The 22,884-nt window shown below is 76.1% G+C and overlaps 3 protein-coding genes across 7 annotated transcripts; all 3 read left to right on the top strand.

Moving 5' to 3' along the window:
• Positions 1–732: 732 nt before the first annotated feature.
• TRIM3 (tripartite motif containing 3) lies at positions 733–7,566 on the top strand. 3 transcript variants are annotated; one of them, XM_086739870.1, is made up of 12 exons: positions 733–845; positions 1,608–1,759; positions 3,430–3,667; positions 3,914–4,065; positions 4,141–4,321; positions 4,495–5,218; positions 5,298–5,401; positions 5,474–5,641; positions 5,727–5,895; positions 6,595–6,665; positions 6,737–6,877; positions 6,970–7,566. In XM_086739870.1, the coding sequence occupies exons 2-12, from the start codon at positions 1,629–1,631 to the stop codon at positions 7,120–7,122; spliced, it is 2,232 nt and encodes a 743-aa protein (XP_086595996.1). In that variant the 5' UTR covers positions 733–845; positions 1,608–1,628; the 3' UTR covers positions 7,123–7,566. The 3 variants fall into 3 exon arrangements, with proteins under 3 accessions (XP_086595996.1, XP_086595994.1, XP_086595995.1); XM_086739868.1 differs by having other exon boundaries at positions 5,727–5,907; XM_086739869.1 differs by lacking the exon at positions 733–845 and adding an exon at positions 967–1,021 and having other exon boundaries at positions 5,727–5,907.
• Positions 7,567–8,887: 1,321 nt separating this feature from the next.
• Positions 8,888–13,259, top strand: HPX (hemopexin). The gene is made up of 10 exons (XM_086743327.1): positions 8,888–9,015; positions 9,153–9,259; positions 9,392–9,472; positions 9,972–10,126; positions 10,359–10,512; positions 10,957–11,169; positions 11,279–11,386; positions 11,806–11,936; positions 12,726–12,870; positions 12,983–13,259. Exons 1-10 carry the CDS (start codon positions 8,951–8,953, stop codon positions 13,240–13,242), a joined length of 1,419 nt encoding a protein of 472 aa, XP_086599453.1. The 5' UTR covers positions 8,888–8,950; the 3' UTR covers positions 13,243–13,259.
• Positions 13,260–14,907: 1,648 nt separating this feature from the next.
• Positions 14,908–22,861, top strand: APBB1 (amyloid beta precursor protein binding family B member 1). Of its 3 annotated transcripts, none has more exons than XM_086739864.1 (14): positions 14,908–14,955; positions 15,436–15,994; positions 16,738–16,907; positions 17,878–17,934; positions 18,012–18,124; positions 18,525–18,558; positions 18,674–18,802; positions 18,867–18,994; positions 19,690–19,804; positions 20,295–20,379; positions 21,681–21,764; positions 21,877–21,992; positions 22,067–22,243; positions 22,310–22,861. In XM_086739864.1, exons 2-14 carry the CDS (start codon positions 15,529–15,531, stop codon positions 22,475–22,477), a joined length of 1,842 nt encoding a protein of 613 aa, XP_086595990.1. In that variant the 5' UTR covers positions 14,908–14,955; positions 15,436–15,528; the 3' UTR covers positions 22,478–22,861. The 3 variants fall into 3 exon arrangements, with proteins under 3 accessions (XP_086595990.1, XP_086595989.1, XP_086595991.1); XM_086739863.1 differs by having other exon boundaries at positions 21,678–21,764; XM_086739865.1 differs by lacking the exon at positions 21,681–21,764.
• The last annotated feature ends 23 nt before the right edge of the window (positions 22,862–22,884 follow it).

Raw genomic sequence — 22,884 nt, 5'->3', positions numbered from 1 at the left:
CTCCGCGCCGCAGCTTCGCGGCCAAGCCACCGCGCCTGGCACCGACGCCGCGCCCTTTGTTGCCGGGCTGGTGCCGGCCGTGCCGCCCGCCACCATAGCCCCCGTCCCCGTGCAGGGCGGTGGGGGTCGCTTCACCCCCCCCCGCCCCGGTCACCGCAGCGGCGCCGTGGCCTCGCCGGACGGCGATGGCGCGAAGGCGGGAAGGGCGCCCAGCCGGTTCCTCTGCGCCATTTGGGGATGGGGCCACCCGCGAGCGTGTGCGTGGTGCCAGCTCCCGTGGGGGTGAACGACACCGGGAAGACCCCCCCCCCACTCCCCCCAATCCCACGCGTGGGGGACAGTGACACCGCAGCGCCGAACGCGAGGCGGCTGAAACCACGCGTGGGCTCTGCCCCACCCGCGTCCGTGGAGGTGGGGGGGGGGCGGGAGGGGGGCAGCCCCCTCCTCTAATTTTGAGGAGGGGGACAGCGGGGATGCGGTTGCCATGGCGACAGCCCGGGATGCGGGGCCGGGGGGGGGGCGCCCCCACTGCAGAGCCACAGCCCGGACCCTACCATTCGTGTTGGGGGGGGGGTTGTGCTTTCCTCCCTTTCGCCTTCCCACGGGACCCCCCCCGCGGGACCCCCGCTCGGGAACGGCGACGCGGCGCTCAGCGCCGCGTCGCCGTTCCCGAGCGGGGGTCCCGCGGGGGGGGTCCCGTGAAGAGCGGAGGAGGGGGAAGAACAGCCCGCCCCCCCCCCGCCCCGCCGTGGTACGGCCCGCTGTGGCCGCCGCCCTCCCCTCGCCCGCCCCTGGCGCAGTCCCGAGGATGCGGGGGCTGCGGCGAGGAAGGGGCTGCGTGGGGGGTGAGTGGGGGGGACACGCGTGGGGTTGGGGGGGGGTCCTGTGCGTCCGTGTGTGTGTGCCCACCCCAACCCCACGCGGGGTCCGGCAGCCCGCGGGGGCGGGGCGGGCGGTGCCGCACAATGGCGGCCGGGGCGGGGCCGGGCCGGGGCCTGGAGCGCGGAGCCGCCGCAGCGCCGTGAGCGGGGCCGGGCCCGGGGGGCGGGGGCCGCTGGAGGGGCCGTGGGGCTGGAACTGCCGTGGGACAGGAGGGTGGGGGTCCGTGGGGCGGGGGGCTGGGTGCCGTGGGGCAGGGGGCCGGGGGCTGCGGGGCTGGGCATGCCATGGGGAGGGGCGTGGGGGTCCGTGGGGCGAGGAGGTGGGGGGCTGCGGAGAACGGGCTGCTGGGGGGGTCCGTGGGGCGGGGGGCTGGGTGCCGTGGGGCAGAGGCTGATGGAGATGCTGTGGGGCAGGGGCTGCTGGGGGGCGGGGGCGCAGGGGGTGCCGTGGGGCGGGAGGCTGGGGGCCGTGGGGCAGGCAGGGGCTTGGCATGGGGTGCACTGCTCTGGGGTGTGGGTGCTGCCCACCCTGGCACCGGGGTGTGGAGCAGAGCTGTGGGTCGCAGAGGCGCGTGGGGCTGGGACCCCTGGGCACCGTCAGGCGTGGGTGAGCTCCCCCGCGCGCCCCAGAGCGCGTGGGGCTGAGGGCGGTGGGGCGCGGGGGTCCGTGGGGCGCGGGGGGCCGTGGGGCCGTGGGGCGGCGGCCCGCTGACGGAGTGCGCGCAGGCTGAGCGCCGTGGGGCCGCCATGGCCAGGCGGGAGGCCAGCGCCAGCCCGGTGGTGCGGCAGATCGACAAGCAGTTCCTGGTGTGCAGCATCTGCCTCGACCGCTACCGCAACCCCAAGGTGCTGCCCTGCCTGCACACCTTCTGCGAGAGGTGAGGGCCGCCCCGCGCCCCACTGCGCCCCACTGCAGCCCCGCCGCGGCCCCACTGCACCCCGCTGTGCTCTCTGCCGTGTCCCTGGCCACCGCTACGTCCCCACTGCATCCTGGCCTCACTGCGGCCCTGCTGCATCCTTGCTGCATCCCTGGGCCCTGCTGCGTCCTGACTGCGCCCCCCTGTGCGCCCAGCCCCGCTGCGGCCCCTCTGCACCCCACTGCACCCCTGCCATGTCCCTGGCCACCGCTGCATCCCCGCTGCATCCCGCTGCATCCCCGCTGCGTCCCTGCTGTGCTGCGTCCCTGGGCCCCGCTGCGTCCTGACTGCACCCCCCATGCCCCCAGTGCGTCCCCAGCCCTACTGCGCCCCGCTGTGCCCCACTGCGTCCCCCCGGTGTGCGCCCCTCCGCTCCGCTGAGCCCCGGGCCCTGTTGTGCCCCCTCGCTGTGCCCCCCCAGCACCCCCCTCACGCAGCTGCTGCAGGAGGGGAGCTGGGGTCCCTGCGCCCCCAGTGCACCCCCACGGCATCCCCCCTGTGCCCCATGGCACCCCCCTGCATCCCAGCTGCACCCTCACTGCACCCGCAATCGCTGCGCTGCACCCCACGCCATCCCCACTGTGCCTCTGCGCCCCACGCACCCCCAGGCCTCCCCCCGACCCACGGTGAGAGCAGAGCCGGCCCCCAGCCTGCCCTCCCCACGCCCCCCGACACTTGCTGTGGGGCGGCCAGAGCCCCCTCTGCCCCCCAGCCCCTCCACATCCCCTGCCCCCCACACCCACGCAGACGGGGGCTGGGACCCCGCAGCCCCCACGTCCCCCACTTCTCCGCAGCCTGGCCCTGTGCCCCCCAGCCCCACGGGCTGCAGCAGTGGGGCTCATCCTGCCCCCCGGCGCAGGGTCCAGCGCTGGTGCCCACCGGTGTGGGGTGCATGGGGGGGGCTGGGGGTGGTGGCCGTGGGGGGCTCTGCACTGACGTCTGCTCTCTCTGTGCCCCCAGAGACCCCCTCCCCCGGCGCCTCCCTCGCCCCCCGCTCTACCCCAGCCCCTGCCCCAGCCCGGCCCCCCCTCCTGCCCCTCCGTCTGCCTGTCCCTCCATCCCTCCATCCGCCTGTCCGTCTGCCCCTCCGTCCGTGCGGGCTCTGGCCGTGGCTCCTCGCAGGCACCGCGTGCACCCTCCTGTCCATCTGTCCGTCCGTCTGTCCGCCCGCCACGCTCCTGCGCCCCGGTGCGCCATGGCGCAGCGCTCCTGTCCGTCCGTCTGTCCATCCATCCCGCTCCTGCCCGGCCCCACGCGCCCTGACGTGCTGCCCTGCTGTCTGTCTGTCCTGCTGCCCGTCCTCTCCGTCCGTCCTGGCCATCTGTCCATGCCGCTGTCTGCCTGCTGCTTCGGCCTCGGTGCCCTGCTCCCGCCCCACACCCCCCTGCGTGCTGTGGGGTAGCTGTCCCGTCCGTCTGTCTGTCCTGTTCGTCCCATTGTCTGTCTGTCCCTCCAGCCCCGTCTCCCTGCCCCACACACCCTGGTGCCTCCTGTCCACCCGTCCGTGCCCCCACGCCTCCGTCCCCGTCGCTCTGTCCCTGCCCCGCACACCCCGATCCCTCCGTCCGTCCGTCCGTGCCCCGCCCCGCTCGGCGCGCTCCTGACCCTCTGGTTGTCCCCGTTCGCCCCAGGTGTCTCCAGAACTATATCCCGCCCCAGAGCCTGACCCTGTCCTGCCCCGTGTGCCGCCAGACCTCCATCCTGCCCGAGCGCGGCGTGGCCGCCCTGCAGAACAACTTCTTCATCACCAACCTGATGGAGGTGCTGCAGCGGGACCCCGACAGCTGCGGCCCCCTCCCCGGCCACGGCCTGGACCCCGTCAGCGCCGTCACCGGCCAGCCCCTCTCCTGCCCCAACCATGAGGGCAAGGTGCGTGGCCCTGGGGGGCCGGGGGGGCTGCAGGGGCCCAGAGGGGCCGCAGGCGCTGGGGGAGCTGCGGGGGTCTGGGGGAGCTGTGGGGGTCCAGGGGGGCCTGGGGTCTGGGAAGGCTGCAGGGGTCTGGGGGGATCTCTGGGGGCCCAGGGGGGCTGCAGGGCTCAGGGATGCCGTGGCGGGGGGGATCTCTGGGGGCTGCGGGGGCCGGGGGCCCTGAGCGCGGCCCCGGTGCGCGCGCAGGTGATGGAGTTCTACTGCGAGCCGTGCGAGACGGCCATGTGCCGCGAGTGCACGGAGGGGGAGCACCGCGAGCACGTCACCGTGCCGCTGCGCGACGTGGTGGAGCAGCACAAGGCGGCCCTGCAGCAGCAGCTGGACGCCGTCCGGAGCAGGTAGGGGCGGGGGCCGGGGCTCGGGGCGCTGCGGGGGGCCCTCCGCCGCGCCCACCAGCGCCCGGCGCTCGGCAGGCTCCCGCAGCTGGCGGCGGCCATCGCGCTGGTGTCGGAGATCAGCCAGCAGCTGGCCGAGCGCAAGAACGAGGCGGTGTCGGAGATCGGCGGCACCTTCGAGGAGCTGGAGACGGCGCTGCGGCAGCGCAAGGGGCTGCTGGTGCGGGACCTGGAGGCCACCTGCGGCGCCAAGCAGAAGGTAGCGCCGCCACCGTGACACTGCGACACCACGTCCGGCAAGGGCGAACGTGCCCCGGCCACGCGGCGCCGGCCCTGCCGATGGCGGCAGCCGGGCTTCGCGGGGTCCGGCCGGGGCTGTGCAGTGGCGGGGTCCTGGCGCGGCGGTGAGGGTGACCCGCCCCGTCCCGGCAGGTGCTGCAGGCGCAGCTGGATGCGCTGCGCCAGGGCCAGGAGAGCATCCTCAGCAGCTGCGCCTTCACCGAGCAGGCGCTGCACCACGGCACCGCCACCGAGGTGCTGCTGGTGAAGAAGCAGATGAGCGAGCGGCTGAGCGAGCTGGCGGGGCGCGAGTTCCCCGAGCACCCCCACGAGAACGCCCAGCTCGACTACGTGGTGGAGACCGAGGGCGTGCGCAAGTCCATCCTCAACCTGGGCGTGCTGATCACCACCAGCGCCACGGCCCACAAGACGGTGGCCACGGGCGAGGGGCTGCGGCACGCCGTGGTGGGGCAGCCCTCCTCGCTCAGCGTCACCACCAAGGACAAGGACGGCGAGCTGGTGCGCAGCGGCAGCGCCAGCCTGCGCTTCCAGGTGACGGCGCCGGACGGCGGCGCGGCCGAGTCGGAGGTGCAGGACAACAAAAACGGCACCTACGAGCTGCTCTACACGCCCCGCGCCGAGGGCGACTTCCTGCTCTCCATCCTGCTCTACGGGCAGCCCATCCGCGGCAGCCCCTTCCGCGTCCGCGCCGTCAAGGCCTCCGACGTGCCCCCCTCTCCCGACGACGTCAAGCGCCGCGTCAAGTCGCCCAGCAGCGGGCACATCCGGCAGAAGGCCGTCCGGCGCCCCTCCAGCATGTACAGCAGCGGCAAGAAGAAGGAGAACCCCATCGAGGACGAGCTCATCTTCCGCGTGGGTGAGCGGCGGGGGCCGCCAGGGGTCGCAGGGCGGCGGGGGGCTCCCTGCGCCCCCTGACCCCCCGCTCTGCGCCGCAGGAAGCCGCGGCCGGGAGAAGGGGGAGTTCACCAACCTCCAGGGCATCTCCACCTCCAGCAGCGGCCGCATCGTGGTGGCCGACAGCAATAACCAGTGCGTGCAGGTAGGACCGCGCCCCCCGGCGCCCTCGCGCCCCCCGCCCGCCCGACCCCCACCCCCCCTCGCTGCCCCCCAGGTGTTTTCCAACGAGGGGCAGTTCCGGCTGCGGTTCGGGGTGCGGGGCCGCTCCCCCGGCCAGCTGCAGCGCCCCACCGGCGTCACCGTGGACATGAACGGGGACATCATCATCGCGGACTACGACAACCGCTGGGTCAGCATCTTCTCCCCCGAGGGCAAGTTCAAGGTGAGGGGGCGGCGGCCGGCGGGGCGGGGCGGGGCGGGGGGGGCCGCGGCTCCGCGCCCGCCCTCACGCCCCCTCCCCGCCGCAGACCAAGATCGGGGCCGGGCGGCTGATGGGCCCCAAGGGCGTGGCCGTGGACCGCAACGGCCACATCATCGTGGTGGACAACAAGGCCTGCTGCGTCTTCATCTTCCAGTCCAACGGCAAGCTGGTCACCAAGTTCGGGAGCCGCGGCACGGCCGAGCGGCAGTTTGCAGGTACCCTCGATGGTAATACACCCCTGGCAAGTGCCCTCTTCCGTACTGCATGCCTTGGGCTTCCCGCTGCGCCGGGGCCGGGCCGCCACCGTGAGTACCGCGCCGTGCCGCGCCGCCTGGCGCTGGGCGCTGGGCCTGCTTCTGGGCTCTGGAATTTGGGATTTGGTTCTGGGCTCGGGATCTAGATCTGCGTTCTAGGCTGGGCTCTGGTTCTGGGCTCAGGATTTGGTTATGTGTTTGGGTTCTAGATCGGTGTCTGGGCTGGGACCCTGGTTCTGGGCTCAGGACTTGGCTGTGTGTTTATTTGGGTTCTAGATGTGTGTTCTAGGTCAGATGGGAGGAGCCTGGTTCTGGTCTTGGGGTTTTGTTCTAGGCTTGGGTTCTAGATCTGCATTCTGGGCTGGGAGCCTGGTTCGGGGCTCTGGTTCTGGGTTCAGGTTTGGGTTCTGGATTCGGCTCCTGGGCTGTGGTTCTGGTTCTGGCGGGGGGCTCTGTCCCCGTGGCTCTGGGGTCTGGGTCCCGCTGCGGGGCCGGGCGCTGCCCGTGCTAACCCCCGCGTGCTGGCCTCACCGGCTGCTCGCGCCGCACTAACCGCACTAACCGGGCGCCGGGGCGGGGGGCAGGGGCGTCCCCCCGTCCCCGCGGCGCTGGCACTGCGCCCCCCGTCCCCGTCCCGCGGCTGAACCCCCTCCCCGCCAGGGCCCCACTTCGTGGCCGTGAACAACAAGAACGAGATTGTGGTGACCGACTTCCACAACCACTCGGTGAAGGTGAGTGCGGCCGGCGTCCCCCGCTCCCCGGGGCGTGTCCCCCGTCCCCCGCGGTGACGCCCCCTCCCCAGGTGTACAGCGCGGACGGCGAGTTCCTCTTCAAGTTCGGCTCCCACGGCGAGGGCAACGGGCAGTTCAACGCTCCCACCGGCGTGGCCGTCGACGCCAACGGCAACATCATCGTCGCCGACTGGGGCAACAGCCGCATCCAGGTACCGGGCGGGCGGGGGGCCCGGCGGCGCGGGGCCGGGGCCGCGGGGGCTGCGGGGCCGCCGAGCGCAGCGCCTCTCCCCCGTGCCCCCAGGTGTTCGACAGCGCGGGCTCCTTCCTCTCCTACATCAACACGGCGGCCGACCCCCTGTACGGGCCGCAGGGGCTGGCCCTCACCTCCGACGGACACGTGGTGGTGGCCGACTCGGGCAACCACTGCTTCAAGGCCTACCGCTACCTGCAGTAGCCCCCGCCGCAGCCCCCGCCGCAGCGCCCGCCGCCCCACGGCCGCCACCGCCCCGCCAGCGCCGCCCCGCCCTTCACGTGCACTTTATCGCGGGGGGCGGCCGGGCCCGCGGCGGGGGCGAGGACGGGCCCGGCTCGGTTGGGGGCTGCCGCTGCTCCTGCCCCACGGCGGGGCCCCCAGCGCCGCGGCCCCTGCTGCTGGGGGTCCCGGGGGGCGTGTGGGGCGGGGGGAGCCGCCGGGCGGGGCTGGGGGCTGTGGGGCGGCTGGGCCCCGAGCCCTGTGCCCCACCGGGCCGCCCCCCACCGGCCCCACGCCCCTGGCACCGCTGCCCCTCGAGCCCCGGCTGCGGGGCGCCCGCGCGTGCCTGCCTGCCCCACGGCGGGGCTGCGTGGGGCCGCCGCACGCTGACAAACTGTATGTACAAAATAAAGTATTCTGGGAGTACCCTGCCCCACGGCGCAGCCGGCCCCACGGCGGGGGGGACAGCGGGAGCTGGGGCCGCTCCCGCCCCATGGACCACCATCCCGCCTTCACCAGGGACCCCCAGGCTGCGGTGGGACCTCCCGGCCCCCGCAGGACCCCCGAGGCCGGGCCGGGACCCGCGGGCCGCAGCAGACGGGAGCAGAGCGGGGTGGGTGCAGCCCCCCGAGCCCCGCAGCACCGCTGGGTGCCCGCGGGCAGCGCCCGCCGCCGCTGACCCGTGGCGCAGGGACGCGGTGGGACCGGTCCGTACTGGGAGCGGGGACGGGGTCAGGCTGGTCCGTACTGGGAGCAGGGACGGGGTCAGGCTGGTCCCTACTGGGAGCAGCGGGGCTTGTGCTCACTCCCCGCGGGGCTCTGCACCCCCAGACCTGCACCCCACGGGGGCTCCCCCCCCGTTCCCACGGGAGGTTCCCCCCCCGCAGGAGCTGTGGCCCCTGCCCCGGGCGGCGCCCCCCATGTGTGGGGCAGGGCAGGGCGCTGCCCCCCCCCGCTCCCGGGCTGGCAGCCAGGCAGGGCCGGGGGCCAGAGCAAACAGGGGCGGGGGGGCCGGGCCCCTTCCCAGCAGCGGGGCGCGGATCGGTGCTGGGAACGGGCTGGGACGGCGCCAGCCCCCCCCCGCGGCACCCCCCGCCCCCCCGCCGGGGGCTGAGCCCCCTCCCCAGCCCCGCTCCGTGAGGGGCCGAGCCCACGGGGTCTGACCCCCATGGCGGGGCGTGGACCCCCCTGGTGTCGGACCCCCACCGCCGTCCCTGCCCCATCGGGGTCTGACCCCCACCTGCAGCCCCAGGAGGGGCTGGGCCCCGTTGGAGTGAGACCCCCGTCCCTGCCCCATCGGGGGCTGGACCCCACCTGCAGCCCCGTTGGAGTGAGACCCTCGCCCCCGCCCCTGCCCCATCGGGGGCTGGACCCCCGTGTCGGGGGCTGGGCGCTGCTGGTGTCGGACCCTCACCCTCGTCCCTGCCCCATCGGGGTCTGAGCCCCCTCCCCAGCCCCGCTGCGTTGGGGTGTGGCCCCCAGGAGGGGCTGGGTCCCGCTGCCGTTGGACCCCCGCCCCTGTTCCTGTCCCGCCGGACCCCCGCCCCCTCCCCAGCCCCAAACGGGGGCGAGGCGCTGCCGTCCCCCCTCGACCCCCGGCTCTGGCTCCCGGCGCTGCCCCCGCCGGGTTGGGGGGCGATGATTGGGGGGACCCTGCCCCCCCGCTCTGCCCCGTCCCGTGCCCCCCCCCCGCCCCGCACGGACGAAGGTTGCGTGGGCCGGGCCGGGTTGAGCAATGGGGCAGGGCCGTTGTGCAACCGCCCCTCTGCCCCATAAAGGGGCCGGGGGCGCCGGGAGCCGCAGCCGCACCATGGGGGTCCTCACCGCCGCGCTCTGCCTGGCCGCGGCGCTGGCGCTGGCCTGCGCCCACCCGCTGTGCGTGGGGCTGCGGGGGCGTGCGGGGCGGGGGGCTGCTGAGGGCTGGATGGCGCGGGGGGGATATGTGGGGCAGGGGGCTGCTTGCCGATGTTTGGGGGGCTGCGCCCCAAGCCCACGGTGCCGCCTGTCCCCAGGACCCACAGCAAACCGGAGGCAGCTGGAGGAGGGGACCCCCGTGGGGCTGGGCACCCCCATGGGGCTGGGCACCCCCATGGGGCTGAGCCCCTCGGCAACGACACTGGTGAGAGCCCCTGGGATGGGGGGGAGGCCAGAGCCGCGCGTGGGGCACAGGGGGTGTGGGGCACAGCAGGTCTGTCGCGGGTGGGACGCGGGGGGGCTGACTTGGGGGTCTGTGCCCCCCCGACCCCCCCAGACCTGGCCGAGCTCTGCGCGGACGAGGGGGGCTTCGATGCCGCCACGCTCAGCGAGAACGGCACCATGCTCTTCTTCAAAGGTGGGGCTGGGGGCTGGGGGCACGGGGCTGGGCAGATATGGGGCTGGGGACACGGGGCTGGGCAGCACGGGGGGCACGGGGCTGGGGGGCACGGAGCTGGAGAAAAATGGGGCTGGGGGGGCATGAGGCTGGAGGGTGCACTGCAGGGAAATGGGGGCTGGGGGAGAAGGTGAGAGATGAGATCCGGACACAGGTGGGGGGAACAGGATTTGGGGAGCAGGAGAATGGAGTCTGTGGGGCTGGGGGCACTGGGGGGGGACATGGGTGACTGGGGGGTCGGGGGGGGTGATGGAGGGCAATGGGGCCCACACTGCGGTGGGGGAGCGGGGAGGGGGCTGTGGATGAACAAGGAGCAGGGCAGAGGTGGGGCCCTGGGGGACAAGGGGGGGCTGGGGGCGGATGGGGGCGATGGGGCGCTCCGGGCCAGGGGGCGGCGGGAGCAGGGTGTGGGGCAGCGCCCCCCCCACCTGCCATGGGGCCAGCGGCTGTCCCTGCGCAGGCGAGGAGGTGTGGGAGATCTTCCCGCGGGGGGGCCGGCCCCACGCCCGCCCCATAGCCGCCTCCTGGCCCGAGCTGGGGGGTCCCGTCCAGGCCGCCCTGCGCCTGCACCGCCGGCAGCACCCCCAGGACCACCACAGCCTCTACCTCTTCCAGGCACGGCCGGGGCGGGGGGCGGGGGGCTGCTGGGGGGGGTCTGCCCCCCTGCCCGGACCCCTGAGCGGGCCCGTGGGCCTGCTGGGAGGGACGGGCCCGGGGGTCTTGGCCCATGGGTCAGGTCGGGGGGTTCTTATCCTGGGGTGGGATGGGGGGGGTCGTGTCCTGGGGGTCTCCCACGGGGTCTGGCTCCCCGGGTGCCCGTGGGTCTCAGAGTGTGGGGTACCTGCAGGGCGAGCAGGTCTGGGCCTACGCCGGGGGGCAGCTGCGGCCCGGCTTCCCCCGGCGCGTGGGGGACGAGTTCCCGGGGGTCCCTGGGGGGGTGGATGCTGCCGTCGAGTGCCACCCTGAGGAGTGTGGGGGCGAGACCGTCCTCTTCTTCAAGGGTGAGTGGGGGCCGTGGGGCGCAGGGGGGCTGCCGTGGGGCGGCAGTGGTGGGTGGGCAGGGGGCTGCTGTGGGGCGGCCATGGTGGGTGGGTGGGGGGCGGCCATGGGGCACAAGGGTGCTGGCTGCGGGGCACAGGGGGCTGCCATGGGGTGGCAGTGGTGGGTGCCGTGGGGCGGCAGCGGTGGGTGGGCAGGGGGCTGCCGTGGGACACAGGGCGGCTGCTGTGGGGCGGCCATGGTGGGTGGGCGGGGGGCTGCCGTGGCGTACAGGGGGCTACCGTGGGGTGCAGAGGGGCTGCCATGGGGTGGCAGTGGTGGGTGCCGTGGGGCGGCAGCGGTGGGTGGGCAGGGGGCTGCTGTGGGGCACAGGGGGGCTGCTGTGGGGCGCAGAGGGGCAGGGAGCCCTGGCCGCGGCCACCACGGTTGCCACCGTCGCCGCGCAGGGGACACGGCGTACGCCTTCGACCTGGCGCTGCAGGTGACGAAGCCGCGCGCGTGGCCGCAGCTGGGCCCGTGCGACGCCGCCCTGCGCTGGCTGGAGCGCTACTACTGCGTGCGCGGCACGCGCTTCCTGCGCTTCGACCCCCGCACCGGCGAGGTGCCCCCCGCCTACCCCCGCGACCTCCGCGACTACTTCGTACCCTGCCCGGCCCGAGGTGAGCGCCCCGCCGTCCCTGCCCCGCGCGCGTCCCCCCGCAGCCCCGGCCCGGGCCCGGCGCTGCCCGCAGCCCCCGGCCCCCCTGGCAGCGCTGCGGCCGCCCGCAGGGCACGGCCACGGGAACGCCTCGTGGGGGGACGCGGGCGAGCCCTGCAGCGGGGTGCCCTTCCAGGCCGCGCTGGCCGACGACAGCGGGCGCGTCTACGCCTTCCGCGGTGAGGGGCGGCCGTGGGGCGGGGGCCGTGGGGCACAGAACCGTGTGGCTGCTCCGTGGGGCTGTGCTGTGGGGTGGGGGCTGTGCCATGGGGCTGTGCTGTGGGGTGGGGGCTGCAGTGGTGTCTGTGGGGTGCGGGCTGTGCTGTGGGGCTCTGGGGTGGGGGCCTTGGGACCGTGGCATGGGGCAGGTCCGTGGGGTGGGTGCCGTGGGGCTGTGGGGTGGGGGCTGTGGTAGTAGCTGGGCTGTGGGGTGGTGGGGCAGGTCTGTGGGGTGGGGCCTGTGGCACTGTGGTGTGGGGCAGGTGCGTGGGTGGGAGCCGTGCCGCGGGGCGGGTCCGTGGGGCGGGTCCGCGGGGCGGGTCCGTGGGGCCGTGCCGCGGGGCGGGTCCGTGGGGCAGGCCCGTGACGCGGCCCGCAGGGGGTCTCTCCTTCCGCCTGGACTCGTGGCGCGACGGGCACCACGCGTGGCCGCTGGGACACTCGTGGCCGGGGCTGGAGGGGGAGGTGGACGCGGCCTTCGCCTGGGACGGGCGCGCCTACCTGCTGCAGGTCCGGCCCCGCCCCCCGCCCCCGCCCCGCCCCCGGCACAGGCCCCGCCCCCCGGCCCCCGCCCGGCCCCCGGGGCTGCGCAGCTCCGGCACCGCGTGCCTGGCACCGGGGGCACTTTGGGGACATCGCCCCCCCGCCCCGGGCCACCTCGGGGACGTCACCTCTGGGACGGGGGCACCTCGGGGACGTTACCCCCGAAACCAGGGCACCTCGGGACATCGCCCCCCCCCCGGGGCACCCTGGGGACATCGCCCTGTGGGACGGGGTCACCCTGGGGACGCCACCCCCGCCCCGGGGCACCTCGGGGACGCGGCAGCACAGCCCCGTGCGGCTCTGCCCCACGGCTCTGCCCCGCGGCCCTGCCCCGCGGCCCTGCCCCGCGGCCCTGCCCCACGGCTCTGCCCCACGGCCCTGCCCCGCGGCCCTGCCCGTCCCCTGCTACCCCATGCCCGCCCGTGCCCGTCCCTGCCCACCCGCGCTCCCTCCACGCCCACCCAGACCCACTCGTGCCTGCCCCGCCCTCAGCACTGCCCCATGCCCACTCGTGCGCCCCTCCCAGGCCCGAACCACGCCCACCCGTGCCCCTCATGCCCCCTCCACGCGCACCCTGTGCCCACCTCGTGCCCATCCCTGCACACCCACACCCACTTGTGCCCCCCATGCCCACCTCATGCCCCCCCACGCCCATTCCACGCCCGTCTCGTGCCCACTCCTGCTCCCCCCATGCCCGCCCCCCACCCCCCGTGCCCCCCTCGCCCCTCCCGTGCCCACCGCGCCCGCTCTCCCCAGGGCTCCCAGGTCTCCGTCTTCCTCTTGGAGCGGGGGCACCGCCGCGTGCTGGGGTACCCGCGGGCGCTGCAGGAGGAGCTGGGGGTCCCCAGCGCCGACGCCGCCTTCACCTGCCCGGGCTCGCCGCAGCTCTACCTCATCTCAGGTGGGCGGCCGGGCGGGGCCGCGTGCCGGCCTCGCGCCGGGGTCACGCCGGGGTCAGCCCTGGGGTCCGGGGTCGCGCCGGGGCGCGGGGCTGAGGGGTGCCGTGCCCGCAGGCGACCGCCTTCGCCAGGTGGACCTGACGCAGACGCCGCGGCGCGCGGGCGAGCCGCTGCCGCTGCCGCACGACCGCGTGGACGGCGCCATGTGCACCCGCGACGGCGTCTTCCTGTTCCACGGCCCCAGCTTCCACCAGTACCCCAGCGTGGCCCGGCTGCTGGCGGCCCGGCAGCCCGCGCCCCCCCAGAGCATCGCCGCCCACTTCTTCCAGTGCCCGCAGCACCGGGACGGTGCCGCCGCAGCCCCGGGACAATAAAATCCGGGAGAACCCGCCATCGCCCCGCGCTGTCTGGGGGGGCTGGGGAGGGGCGGCCTGGGAGGTGAGTCCCTGGGGACGCGGCACGGGTGAGGGGGCGTCCATGGCTGTGCCGGGCCGTGCCGGGCCGAACTGGGCTGTGCCATGCAGTGCTGAGCCACACCGTACCGCGCCAACGGAAACCTGCCATCCTGCACGGTGCCGCAGCGTGTCATGCTGTGCCGTGCCACGCCGTGCCACGCCATGCCACGCTGTCCCACGCCATGCCACGCTGTCCCACGTGCCACCCTGTCCTGCTGCGCCGAGCCACACCGCGCCAGGCTGTGTTTTGCCCCACTGCACTGTGCCGCATCGCACCGCACCGCAGCAACCCACGGCGCCTGTGCTGCGCCGCGCTGCGCCGCTCGGTGCCGTCCTGTCCTGCCCGGAGCCGTGCTGTGCCAAGCCGTGCCGCTGTGACGGGCTGAGCCGTGCGGTGCTGCACCACAGCCCCGTGCCGTGCCGTGCCAGTGCCGTGTGCGCTCTCCTGTGCCATCCCATCCCATCCCACCCCGTCCTGTCCCGTGCCGTGCTGTCCCATCCCATCCCATCCCATCCCTGCTGTGCCCCCCGCTGCCCCGTGCTCTGCTCCACTGCCGGTGCCATTTGAGGCCGTGCTGCGCACTCGTGTCCCATCCAGTGCCACGCTGGTCCGTGCCGGTCCATGCTGGTCCGTGCTGGTCCGTGCCGATCTGCACCACGCGTCCCCGTACCGTACACTGGGGGCTGAAGTGCCTCACGTCACCGCGCCGCGCCACGTTACTGTGCCACGACGGAGTGTGGGTGCCTGCGCCGCACCGTGCCCCACACCGTCCTGCTCCCCGCGTGCTGAGCTGAGCCGAGCCGCACACTTCTGGGCTGCACCCCTCGGTGCCGTGCCATGCTGTGCTGTGCTGTGCCGTGCCGTGCTGTCCCAGGCCAGATGGTGCCGTGCAGGGCTGTGCCGTGCCGTGCTGTCCCAGGCCAGAGGGTGCCGTGCAGGGCTGTGCCGTGCCGTGCTGTCCCAGGCCAGATGGTGCCGTGCAGGGCTGTGCCAGGCTGCTCCACACCACTCGGCGCTGCCCTGGGCTGCTCCTCGCTGTCCGTGCCGTGCCGTGCCACACCGTACCCTGCCGTACCGTGCGGTACCACACTGTGTCGTGCCATGCCGTGCTGTTACGTACCAGATCCTGCTGTCCCGTGCCGTGCTGTGCTGCACCGCACTGTGCCACACTGTACTGTACCGGTACTGTGCCGTACCACACCGTGCCGTACCGGTACCACACCACACTGTAGTGCACCACACCGTGCCGTGCCGGTACCGTGCCGTGCTGTACTGCACCACACCGTACCGGTACCACTACTGGTACCGCACCGCTCCATGCCGTACCGTGCCAGTACCGTGCCATACCACACCGCACTGTACCACACCATACCGGTACCGGTACCAGCCCGTGCCGTATCGTGCCGTGCCGTGCCGGTACCGGTACCGTTACCACACCGCACCGCGCCAGACCGGTACCGACACCGTGCGCCCCTCCCCTCGCATCCCGCGCGGGCCGATCACTGCCGGCACCGTTAACGGTGCCAGGACCGGCGGGGGGCGGGGTGGGGGCGGGGCGCTGTCCCCGCCCTCGGAAGCGGAAGCGCAGCCCCCGCCCCCCGCGCCCCCCCCCGCCAGCGGAGCCGCCGCAGGTACCGGCCGGGCCGGGGGGGAGGGGCACAGAGAGGGGCCCCGGGGCGGGGGGGGAGGGGGGTGCAGGTCCCCGTGGGGTCTCTTGAAGGGGGGCGGGGGTTGTGACAGGGCCCGTGGGGGGGTGGGTGGCTGGGCCGGGGGGGTTCCAGCTGTGGGGGGAGTCCTGGGGCTGTGGAGGTCCCGAGCTGTAGGGGGGTCTCAGCCCGTGGGGGGGGGGGTCTGGGCCTTGGGGGGCGCGGGGAGTTCGAACCGTGGGGTCTCTGAAGCGATGGGAGGGGTTCTGGGACCGTGGTGTTCCGGCCGTGGGGGGGGTCTCGGGCCGTGGGGTCCCGGTCATGGGGGGGTTCTGGGACCGTGGGGTCCCGGCCGTGGGAGGGGTCCCTGAGGCCGTGGGGGGGTCCTGGCCGTGGTGTCCCTGGGGCAGTGGGGTCTGTGGGGCCGTGGGTCCCGGCCGCGGCTGCCCCCCCGCCGCCCCGCAGGCCCCATGGACGCGCAGCCCCCGGCGGCCCGGCTGTAGGAGGCCCCGTCGGGCGGGGGGCAGCGGGGGGGCGGTGCCGGCCCCCGGCCCCGCCATGTCGGCGTCCCCGAGCGAGCGCGGCGACCTGGCCAACGACAACGGCCGCGCGGGGCTCAGCCTGCGGCTGCGGGCCCCCCCCGCGCCCGCGTCCCCCCCGAGCGCCCCCCGCGACGGCGGCACTGCGCCCCCCCCCGAGGAGCCGAGGGACCGGCGCGACCAGAACCGCAACGAGCTGGGGTCGCCCCTGGAGGAGCTGGGGGTCGCGGTCCGCAATGCCCGCAACGCCCGCAACGCCGGAGGGGGGGCCCCGCCGCTGCTGATCGAGCTGGGCGGCCGGAGCGAGGAGGAGGAGGAAGAGGAGGAGGAGGAGGAGGAGGAGGAGGAGGAAGAGCAGAGAGGCCTGGGGCGCGGGGAGCGGGCGCAGAGTGGGGGGCAGAGCGGGAGGCGCAGCCGCCCCCCCAGCGCCGAGGACTCGAGCTGGGCCACGCTCAGCCCCACCGGCAGCTCCCCCGACGACACAGGTGGGCGCCTGCCCCACGGCGGCTGTGCCTGCCCCACGGCGGCTGTGCCTGCCCCAGGGCGGCTGTGCCTGCCCCACGGCTGTCCAGGCCTCCCCCCCGCCCCCATCCTGCCATGCCCAGTCCTGTCAACCCCACATCTCCCCCCCCCCGCCCCCAGCTGTGTGCCCACTGCTGCCCCCCATCACCCCACATCCTCCCCGTGCCCCCCGTTCCCTCCACACCCGTGGGTCCCCCTGTGTCCCCACCTCTCCACCCCCACTCCTGGCCGTGTCACCTCCTGTCCCGTGTGCCCCCCTGCCCCACAGCGCCCCATGGCATCCCGGCCAGAGCTCTGCTTCGTGTCCCCCCTCCCGTCCTTGCCCCCCATCCTCGTGTGCCCCCCCCTCCATCCCTGGCTCCGCCCACCGCGCATCCCGGTGCTGCCGTCAGCGGTTGCCGGGGAAACGCAGGTGGGGTCGGGGTCCGGTGCGGGGCCGGGGGTGCCGTGGGGCCGGGGTCCGGTGCGGGGCCGGGTTCCGATGTGGGGCTGGGGGTGCCGTGGGGCGGGGGCTGCCATGGGGCTGGGATCCGGTGCGGGGCCGGGGCTGCCGGGGGTCCGGGGTTCGGCGTGGGGCCCGCCGTGGGGCTGAGGCTGCAGGCGGGGCGGTACCGGGACAGGTCGGGGGGGTCCGTGCCCCACGGCGGGTGGCGGGGCTGGGGGTGTGGAGCCCGGCGCCCCGTCTGACCGGCCCCGCGCCCCCCAGATCCCTTCTGGCCCCGGAGCGCCTCCGAGACGGACGCGGACCTGCCCGCGGGATGGGTGCGGGTGCAGGACCCCTCGCGCACCTACTACTGGCACGTGCCCACCGGGACCACCCAGTGGGCACCCCCGGCCCCCGCCTCCCCGGGCAGCAGCCCCGTCGAGGGGCCGCCGGTGAGTGGGGGGCTGGCCGGGGGGCAGGGGAACCCCGGGCTGTGGGGCTGGCTGTGGGGCACGGGGCGGGTAGATCCCGGGGTGTGGGGCTGGCCAGGGTGCTGGGGGGCTGGCCGTGGGACACGGGGCAGGGAGACCCCGGGGCTGGGGGGCTGGCCGTGGGACAGGGGGCAGGGAAACCCCGGGGTGTGGGGCTGGGGGGCTGGCCGGGGTGCTGTGGGGCTGGCCGTGGGACACGGGGCAGGGAGACCCCGGGGTGTGGGGCTGGGGGGCTGGCCGTGGGACACGGGGCAGGGAGACCCCGGGGTGTGGGGCTGGGGGGCTGGCCGTGGGACACGGGGCAGGGAGACCCCGGGGTGTGGGGCTGGGGGGCTGGCCGTGGGACACGGGGCAGGGAGACCCCGGGGTGTGGGGCTGGGGGGCTGGCCGTGGGACACGGGGCAGGGAAACCCCGGGGTGTGGGGCTGGGGGGCTGGCCGTGGGACACGGGGCAGGGAGACCCCGGGGTGTGGGGCTGGGGGGCTGGCCGTGGGACACGGGGCAGGGAGATCCCGGGGTGTGGGGCTGGGGGGCTGGCCGTGGGACACGGGGCAGGGAGACCCCGGGGTGTGGGGCTGGGGGGCTGGCCGTGGGACACGGGGCAGGGAGACCCCGGGGTGTGGGGCTGGGGGGCTGGCCGTGGGACACGGGGCAGGGAGACCCCGGGGTGTGGGGCTGGGGGGCTGGCCGTGGGACACGGGGCAGGGAGACCCCAGGGTGTGGGGCTGGGGGGCTGGCCGTGGGACACGGGGCAGGGAGACCCCAGGGTGTGGGGCTGGCTGGGGCGCACAAAGCCGTGGGGACCCTCGGAGTGTGGGGCTGCCCCATGGGGCACAGGGCGGTGGGGGCCCCCAGGGTGTGGGGCCTGGGGGGTGGGGACCCGTGGGGCTGCCCCACAGCGCGCCCTGAGCCGGCCCCGCTGCCCCCGCAGCTCTCCTGGCCCGGCTTCGCCCCGGCTGAGCGCTGCTCCGAGGGCGATTTCTGGAAGGTGAGGGGCGCGGAGGGCGGCGGGGGGCAGCACCCCACAGCGTGCGGCCCCTGCCAGCCCCCCGTGTCCCTGCGCAGGACCCTGCCGAGGGTGTGGAGGAGGATGATGAGGAGGAGGAAGATGAAGATGAGGAGCCTGGAGTGCAGGACGAGGAGCCGCTGTCACCGGGCCCGGCCTCGCCCGATGGGGGGTGCGTGGGGTGAAACAAGAGTCTCGGGGGGTCTAGGGGCATGGGGGCCTCGCTGGGCGTCGGGTGCTTGGGGGGTGCGGGGTCATGGAAGACGTGGAGGCCTCACCAGCCGTCAGGTGCGTGGGGGTCTCGGTGGGTGTGGGGTGCATGGGGGGTGTGAGAGTGTGGCGTGTGGGGGCCTTGCCAGATGCGGGGCGCGTGGGGCCCCGTGGGCTGGGCGGTGGCGGGGGTGCGGGCTGGCTGTGGGGCCGGGACTGGGGCGGAGGTGCAGGTGGATGAGGGTGTGGGTGGGAGGGGGTCTGGGGGTCCGGGTAGGTGGGCACGGGCCGGGTGGATGGGGGTCTGGGGGCGGGGGGCGTGGGCCGGGTCCCCCATCCGGTGACGGCGCCGTTCCCCGCAGCGCGGCCCCGGCCGAGGAGGAGCCCGGCGCCAAGGTAGGGGGGGGGGGAGCGTGGGGCGGGGGGCCGTGGGGCGGCTGGGACCCCCTGCCCCCCGGGGCTGGGGCCAGGCGGGGCCGCCCCCGCCCCACGCCGCCCCCCGGCCCCGCAGCGCTTCGCCGTGCGGTCGCTGGGCTGCGTGGAGCTGCGGGAGGAGCAGCTGGCGCCCGGCCGCAGCAGCGCCGCCGTCAACGCCTGCATCCGGCAGCTCTGCCGCCGCGCGCGCGGCCCCCGCGCGGAGGTGAGGCTCCGCCCCCCCACGCGTGACCCCCCCCCCCGCCCCACGCCTGACCGCGGTCCCGCAGGGCCGGGCCATGCTGCTGCTGCTGGAGAGCCGCGCGCTGAAGCTGCTGGACCCGCGCGACCGGGCCCTGCTCCACGCGCAGCCCGTGGGCTCCATCCGCGTGTGGGGCGTGGGGCGCGACAGCGGCAGGTGGGCGGCGCGGGGACACCCGCGCGTGGGGGGCGGGGGTGGAAGGAGACCCACGCGTGGGGGGTGCGGGGAGACCCCTGCCGGGGGGGGTGGAGGAGGCTGCGTGGGGGTGGGGGAGACCCGCGCACTGGGGCCAGGGGCATGAGGAGACCCACGCTTGGGCGTTGGAGTTGAGGGGAGACCCACGCGGGGGGGGCTGTGTGGGACCCCACGGGGGCTGCGCCCACGCAGGGAGCCCGGTGTGCGTGGGGTCTGTGCACGCAGGGGGTGGGCGTGGGGTGGGTCCTGTCCTGGGGACGGGGCGAGGGGCGCGTGGCACGTGGGGCTGTGGGGGTCCCGTGTCGGTGGGGTGCAGGGGATCTGGCTGCGTGTGGGGGTGGGGACGCGGGGGGTCCCGCGCGATCCGGCTGCACGTGGGGCTGTGGGGGTCCGGTGTTTGCGGGGACGGTCGGGGCCGGGGGATCCTGAGGGTGAGCCCCCCGTGGCGTGGGGGTGGGGGGACGCGCACGGGGCTGCGGCCCCGCTGACGCGCTCTCTGGCTCTCTCCCGCCGCGCTGCCGGGGACGCAGGGAGAGGTACGGCAGCGCGGCCCCCGCCAGCGCACCCAGCGCCCACCTGCACCGGGGGCTCGGGGGCCGGGGGGGCTGGGGGCGCTGGGGGGGCCGGGGGTCCTGAGCGCCGCCCCCTCCCCGCAGGGACTTCGCCTTCGTGGCCCGCGACCCCCTGACGCAGGTGCTGAAGTGCCATGTCTTCCGCTGCGAGACCCCCGCCTCCAGCGTCGCCACCAGCCTGCACGAGGTCTGCTCCCAGGTGAGACCCCCGACCTCAACCCAGGGGAGACCCTGATCTTGCCCAGGGGAGACCTTGACCCTGCCCTGGGGGAGACCCCTGACCCCCAGGGGAGACCCCTGACCCCCAGCTGAGCCCCCCAGACCCTCAGCTGCAGGTGACCCCCCTTGACTCCCCCATCTCAGGGGAGACCCCTGACTCTGGCCCAGGGGAGACCTTGGACCCCCAGCCCCAGGTGAGACTCTGGCCCCCTGGCCCAGGGGGGACCCCCAAACCGCTGCCCCAGGCAAGGTCCCCCAGACTCCCACCCCAAGGGAGACCCCCAACGCCCAGGTGACTCCTCCAGCCCCAGGTGGGCCCCCCAAGCCCCCAGCCAGCTCTGAGGGCTGTTCCCAGGCGGGACCCTCCCTGTCCTGCTCTCCGTAGCCCCATCCCCCGGTGCCGTGTGGGGAGCAGGGGCTGGGGGCCGCTGGTGACAGCTGGGGGGGCTGGTGACCCCCGCTCTCCGCAGCTCATGGCGGAGCGGCGAAGCGCCCGGGCGCTGGCTAACGGCCTCTCGGTGGACCCGGCCAGGCTGGTGGAGATCCCCTTCCAGGGTACGGGGGTGGGCGGGGGGTGGTGGGGGGCAGGGGCGGCTCTTGGGGGATGGTTGGCGGCTGCAGCGATGCAGGGTGACGGGTGGGGGGCTGCAGCGGTGTGGGGCGATGGTTGTGTGCTGCAGCGGTGCTGAGCTGGGTGCTGGGCAGTGGAGGGGGGCTGCAGTGGTGTGGGGCTGGGTGCGGGGTGATGGGGGGGGCTGCGGGGGTGCAGGGCGGTGGTTGGGGGGCTGCAGCTGCATGGGGCGATGGGCGGGTGCCGTGGCAGTGTGGGGTGGTGGTTGGGGGGCTGCAGCTGCATGGGGCGGTGGTTGGGTGCCGGGGCGGTGCGGGGCCGGGTGCTGGCTGGGTGCTGTGGCGGTGCGGGGCGCTGGCTGGGTGCCGGGGTGGTGCGGGGCCGGGCGCTGGCTGGGTGCCGGGGCGGTGCGGGGCCGGGTGCTGGCTGGGTGCCGGGGCGGTGCGGGGCGCTGGCTGGGTGCCGGGGCGGTGCGGGGCCGGGCGCTGGCTGGGTGCCGGGTGCTGTGGCGGTGCGGGGCGCTGGCTGGGTGCTGGGGCGGTGCGGGGCGCTGGCTGGGTGCCGGGTGCTGTGGCGGTGCGGGGCGCTGGCTGGGTGCTGGGGCGGTGCGGGGCCGGGTGCTGGCTGGGTGCTGGGGCGGTGCGGGGCGCTGGCTGGGTGCCGGGGCGGTGCGGGGCCGGGCGCTGGCTGGGTGCCGGGGCGGTGCGGGGCACTGGCTGGGTGCCGGGGCGGTGCGGGGCCGGGTGCTGGCTGGGTGCCGGGGTGGTGCGGGGCCGGGTGCTGGCTGGGTGCCGGGGTGGTGCGGGGCCGGGCGCTGGCTGGGTGCCGGGGCGGTGCGGGGCCGGGTGCTGGCTGGGTGCCGGGGCTGTGCGGGGCGCTGGCTGGGTGCCGGTGCGGTGCGGGGCCGGGCGCTGGCTGGGTGCCGGGTGCTGTGGCGGTGCGGGGCGCTGGCTGGGTGCCGGGGCGGTGCGGGGCCGGGTGCTGGCTGGGTGCCGGGGTGGTGCGGGGCCGGGCGCTGGCTGGGTGCCGGGGCGGTGCGGGGCCGGGTGCTGGCTGGGTGCTGTGGCGGTGCGGGGCGCTGGCTGGGTGCTGGGGCGGTGCGGGGCCGGGTGCTGGCTGGGTGCTGTGGCGGTGCGGGGCGCTGGCTGGGTGCTGGGGCGGTGTGGGGCTGGGCGCTGGCTGGGTGCCGGGGCGGTGCAGGGCGCTGGCTGGGTGCCGGTGCGGTGCGGGGCCGGGTGCCGGTGCCCTGGCATTGTGGTGGGGCCGACGCCGCGCTGCGCGGCAGTGGAGTTCCCGGCGCCCAAGAGCGAGGCGGTGCAGAAGTTCCCGGTGTGCTACCTGGGCTGCGTGCCGGTCGCCAAGCCCGTGGGTGAGCGTGGGGCGCGGGTGGCGCGAGGGGCACTCCTGGGCCGCGGGGCTGCCGCGGGGCGGGCGCCCCGGCCCTCCTCCTGCCCACCGCTGAGCCCCCCGCCCGTCCGCAGGCATGGACGTCATCAACGCGGCGCTGGAGGCGGCGCTGGCCGGCGGCAGCCGGGAGCACTGGACGCCCATCGTGGTCAACGTGGCGCCCGCCACGCTCACCATCACGCACGAGCAGGTGGGTCCGGCCCCGCCCGCACCGCCCCGCCGCGTCCCGCCGCCCCGCGCTGACCCCCGGCTGCGTGCCCGCAGACGGAGGCGGTGCTGTGCGAGTGCCGCGTGCGGTTCCTCTCCTTCATGGGCGTGGGCCGCGACGTGCGCTCCTTCGCCTTCATCATGGCCAGCGCCCCCGGCGCCTTCCGCTGCCACATGGTCTGGTGCGAGCCCAACGCCGCGGGGCTGAGCGAGGCGCTGCAGGCCGCCTGCGTGGTGAGTGTCCCCCTGCCCGCACCACGCCCCGCGCCCCCTCCCCACCGCTGACCCCGCTCTCCGCAGCTGCGCTACCAGAAGTGCCTGGACGCCCGGCCCCAGGCCTCCAGCTCCTGCCTGCCCGCGCCGCCCGCCGACTCGGTGGCGCGCCGCGTGGGCTCCTCGGTGCGCCGGGGCGTGCAGAGCCTCCTGGGCAGCCTGAAGCCCCGGCGCCTCGGGGCCCAGACGCCGTGAGCCGGGCCGGGGGCGGCCGCCCAGACTCTTCCCCACCCGCCGCGCCCGGAGACGGAGGGGATGGCGGTGCCAGGGACGCGCCGGGGGGCTTTGGCGCGCGGGAGCGTCCCTGTGCGCGGAGCCACCTGTGTGTGCACGCAAGGGGCCGTGGGACAGGCGGCCACGCTTCCAGCGCGGTGCCCCGCCACGGCTCTGCCCCCGCTGGGCGACAGGTCGGGGGTCCCGCCCCCCGCCGCCCCACCGGGACGATGGTGTGGGCGCGGGGCCCGCCCTGCCCCGATGCATGCGGTCTAACCTGCGGCGGGGGGCTCCCCGGGGCCGTGCACCCCCGCTGTAACGATGCTCTGTGTCGTACTAAATCATTAATAAACCCCTTCTGCCGGCCCCGCCTGGCTCCCGCCGCAGGG

The sequence above is a fragment of the Chlamydotis macqueenii genome, chromosome 1, assembly GCF_036417535.1.
Source record: "Chlamydotis macqueenii isolate bChlMac1 chromosome 1, bChlMac1.mat, whole genome shotgun sequence".
Classification (NCBI taxonomy): Eukaryota; Metazoa; Chordata; class Aves; order Otidiformes; family Otididae; genus Chlamydotis; species Chlamydotis macqueenii.
Note: the sequence above shows the minus strand (reverse complement) of the source record. Positions and strands in the feature narration are given on the sequence as shown.

What these genes read in the sequence shown, in the direction of transcription:
- TRIM3 (XM_086739868.1), top strand. Translation starts at nt 1,629, where the DNA reads ATGGCCAGGCGGGAGGCCAGCGCCAGCCCGGTGGTGCGGCAGATCGAC. An exon ending in CGAGCTCATCTTCCGCGTGG is followed by an intron (nt 5,219 to 5,297) that starts GTGAGCGGCGGG and finishes TCTGCGCCGCAG; the next exon opens with GAAGCCGCGGCCGGGAGAAG. An exon ending in TCCACAACCACTCGGTGAAG is followed by an intron (nt 6,666 to 6,736) that starts GTGAGTGCGGCC and finishes CCCCCTCCCCAG; the next exon opens with GTGTACAGCGCGGACGGCGA.
- HPX (XM_086743327.1), top strand. Translation starts at nt 8,951, where the DNA reads ATGGGGGTCCTCACCGCCGCGCTCTGCCTGGCCGCGGCGCTGGCGCTG. An exon ending in CACCATGCTCTTCTTCAAAG is followed by an intron (nt 9,473 to 9,971) that starts GTGGGGCTGGGG and finishes GTCCCTGCGCAG; the next exon opens with GCGAGGAGGTGTGGGAGATC. An exon ending in ACAGCCTCTACCTCTTCCAG is followed by an intron (nt 10,127 to 10,358) that starts GCACGGCCGGGG and finishes GGGTACCTGCAG; the next exon opens with GGCGAGCAGGTCTGGGCCTA.
- APBB1 (XM_086739863.1), top strand. Translation starts at nt 15,529, where the DNA reads ATGTCGGCGTCCCCGAGCGAGCGCGGCGACCTGGCCAACGACAACGGC. An exon ending in GCCCCGTCGAGGGGCCGCCG is followed by an intron (nt 16,908 to 17,877) that starts GTGAGTGGGGGG and finishes CTGCCCCCGCAG; the next exon opens with CTCTCCTGGCCCGGCTTCGC. An exon ending in AGGAGGAGCCCGGCGCCAAG is followed by an intron (nt 18,559 to 18,673) that starts GTAGGGGGGGGG and finishes CCGGCCCCGCAG; the next exon opens with CGCTTCGCCGTGCGGTCGCT.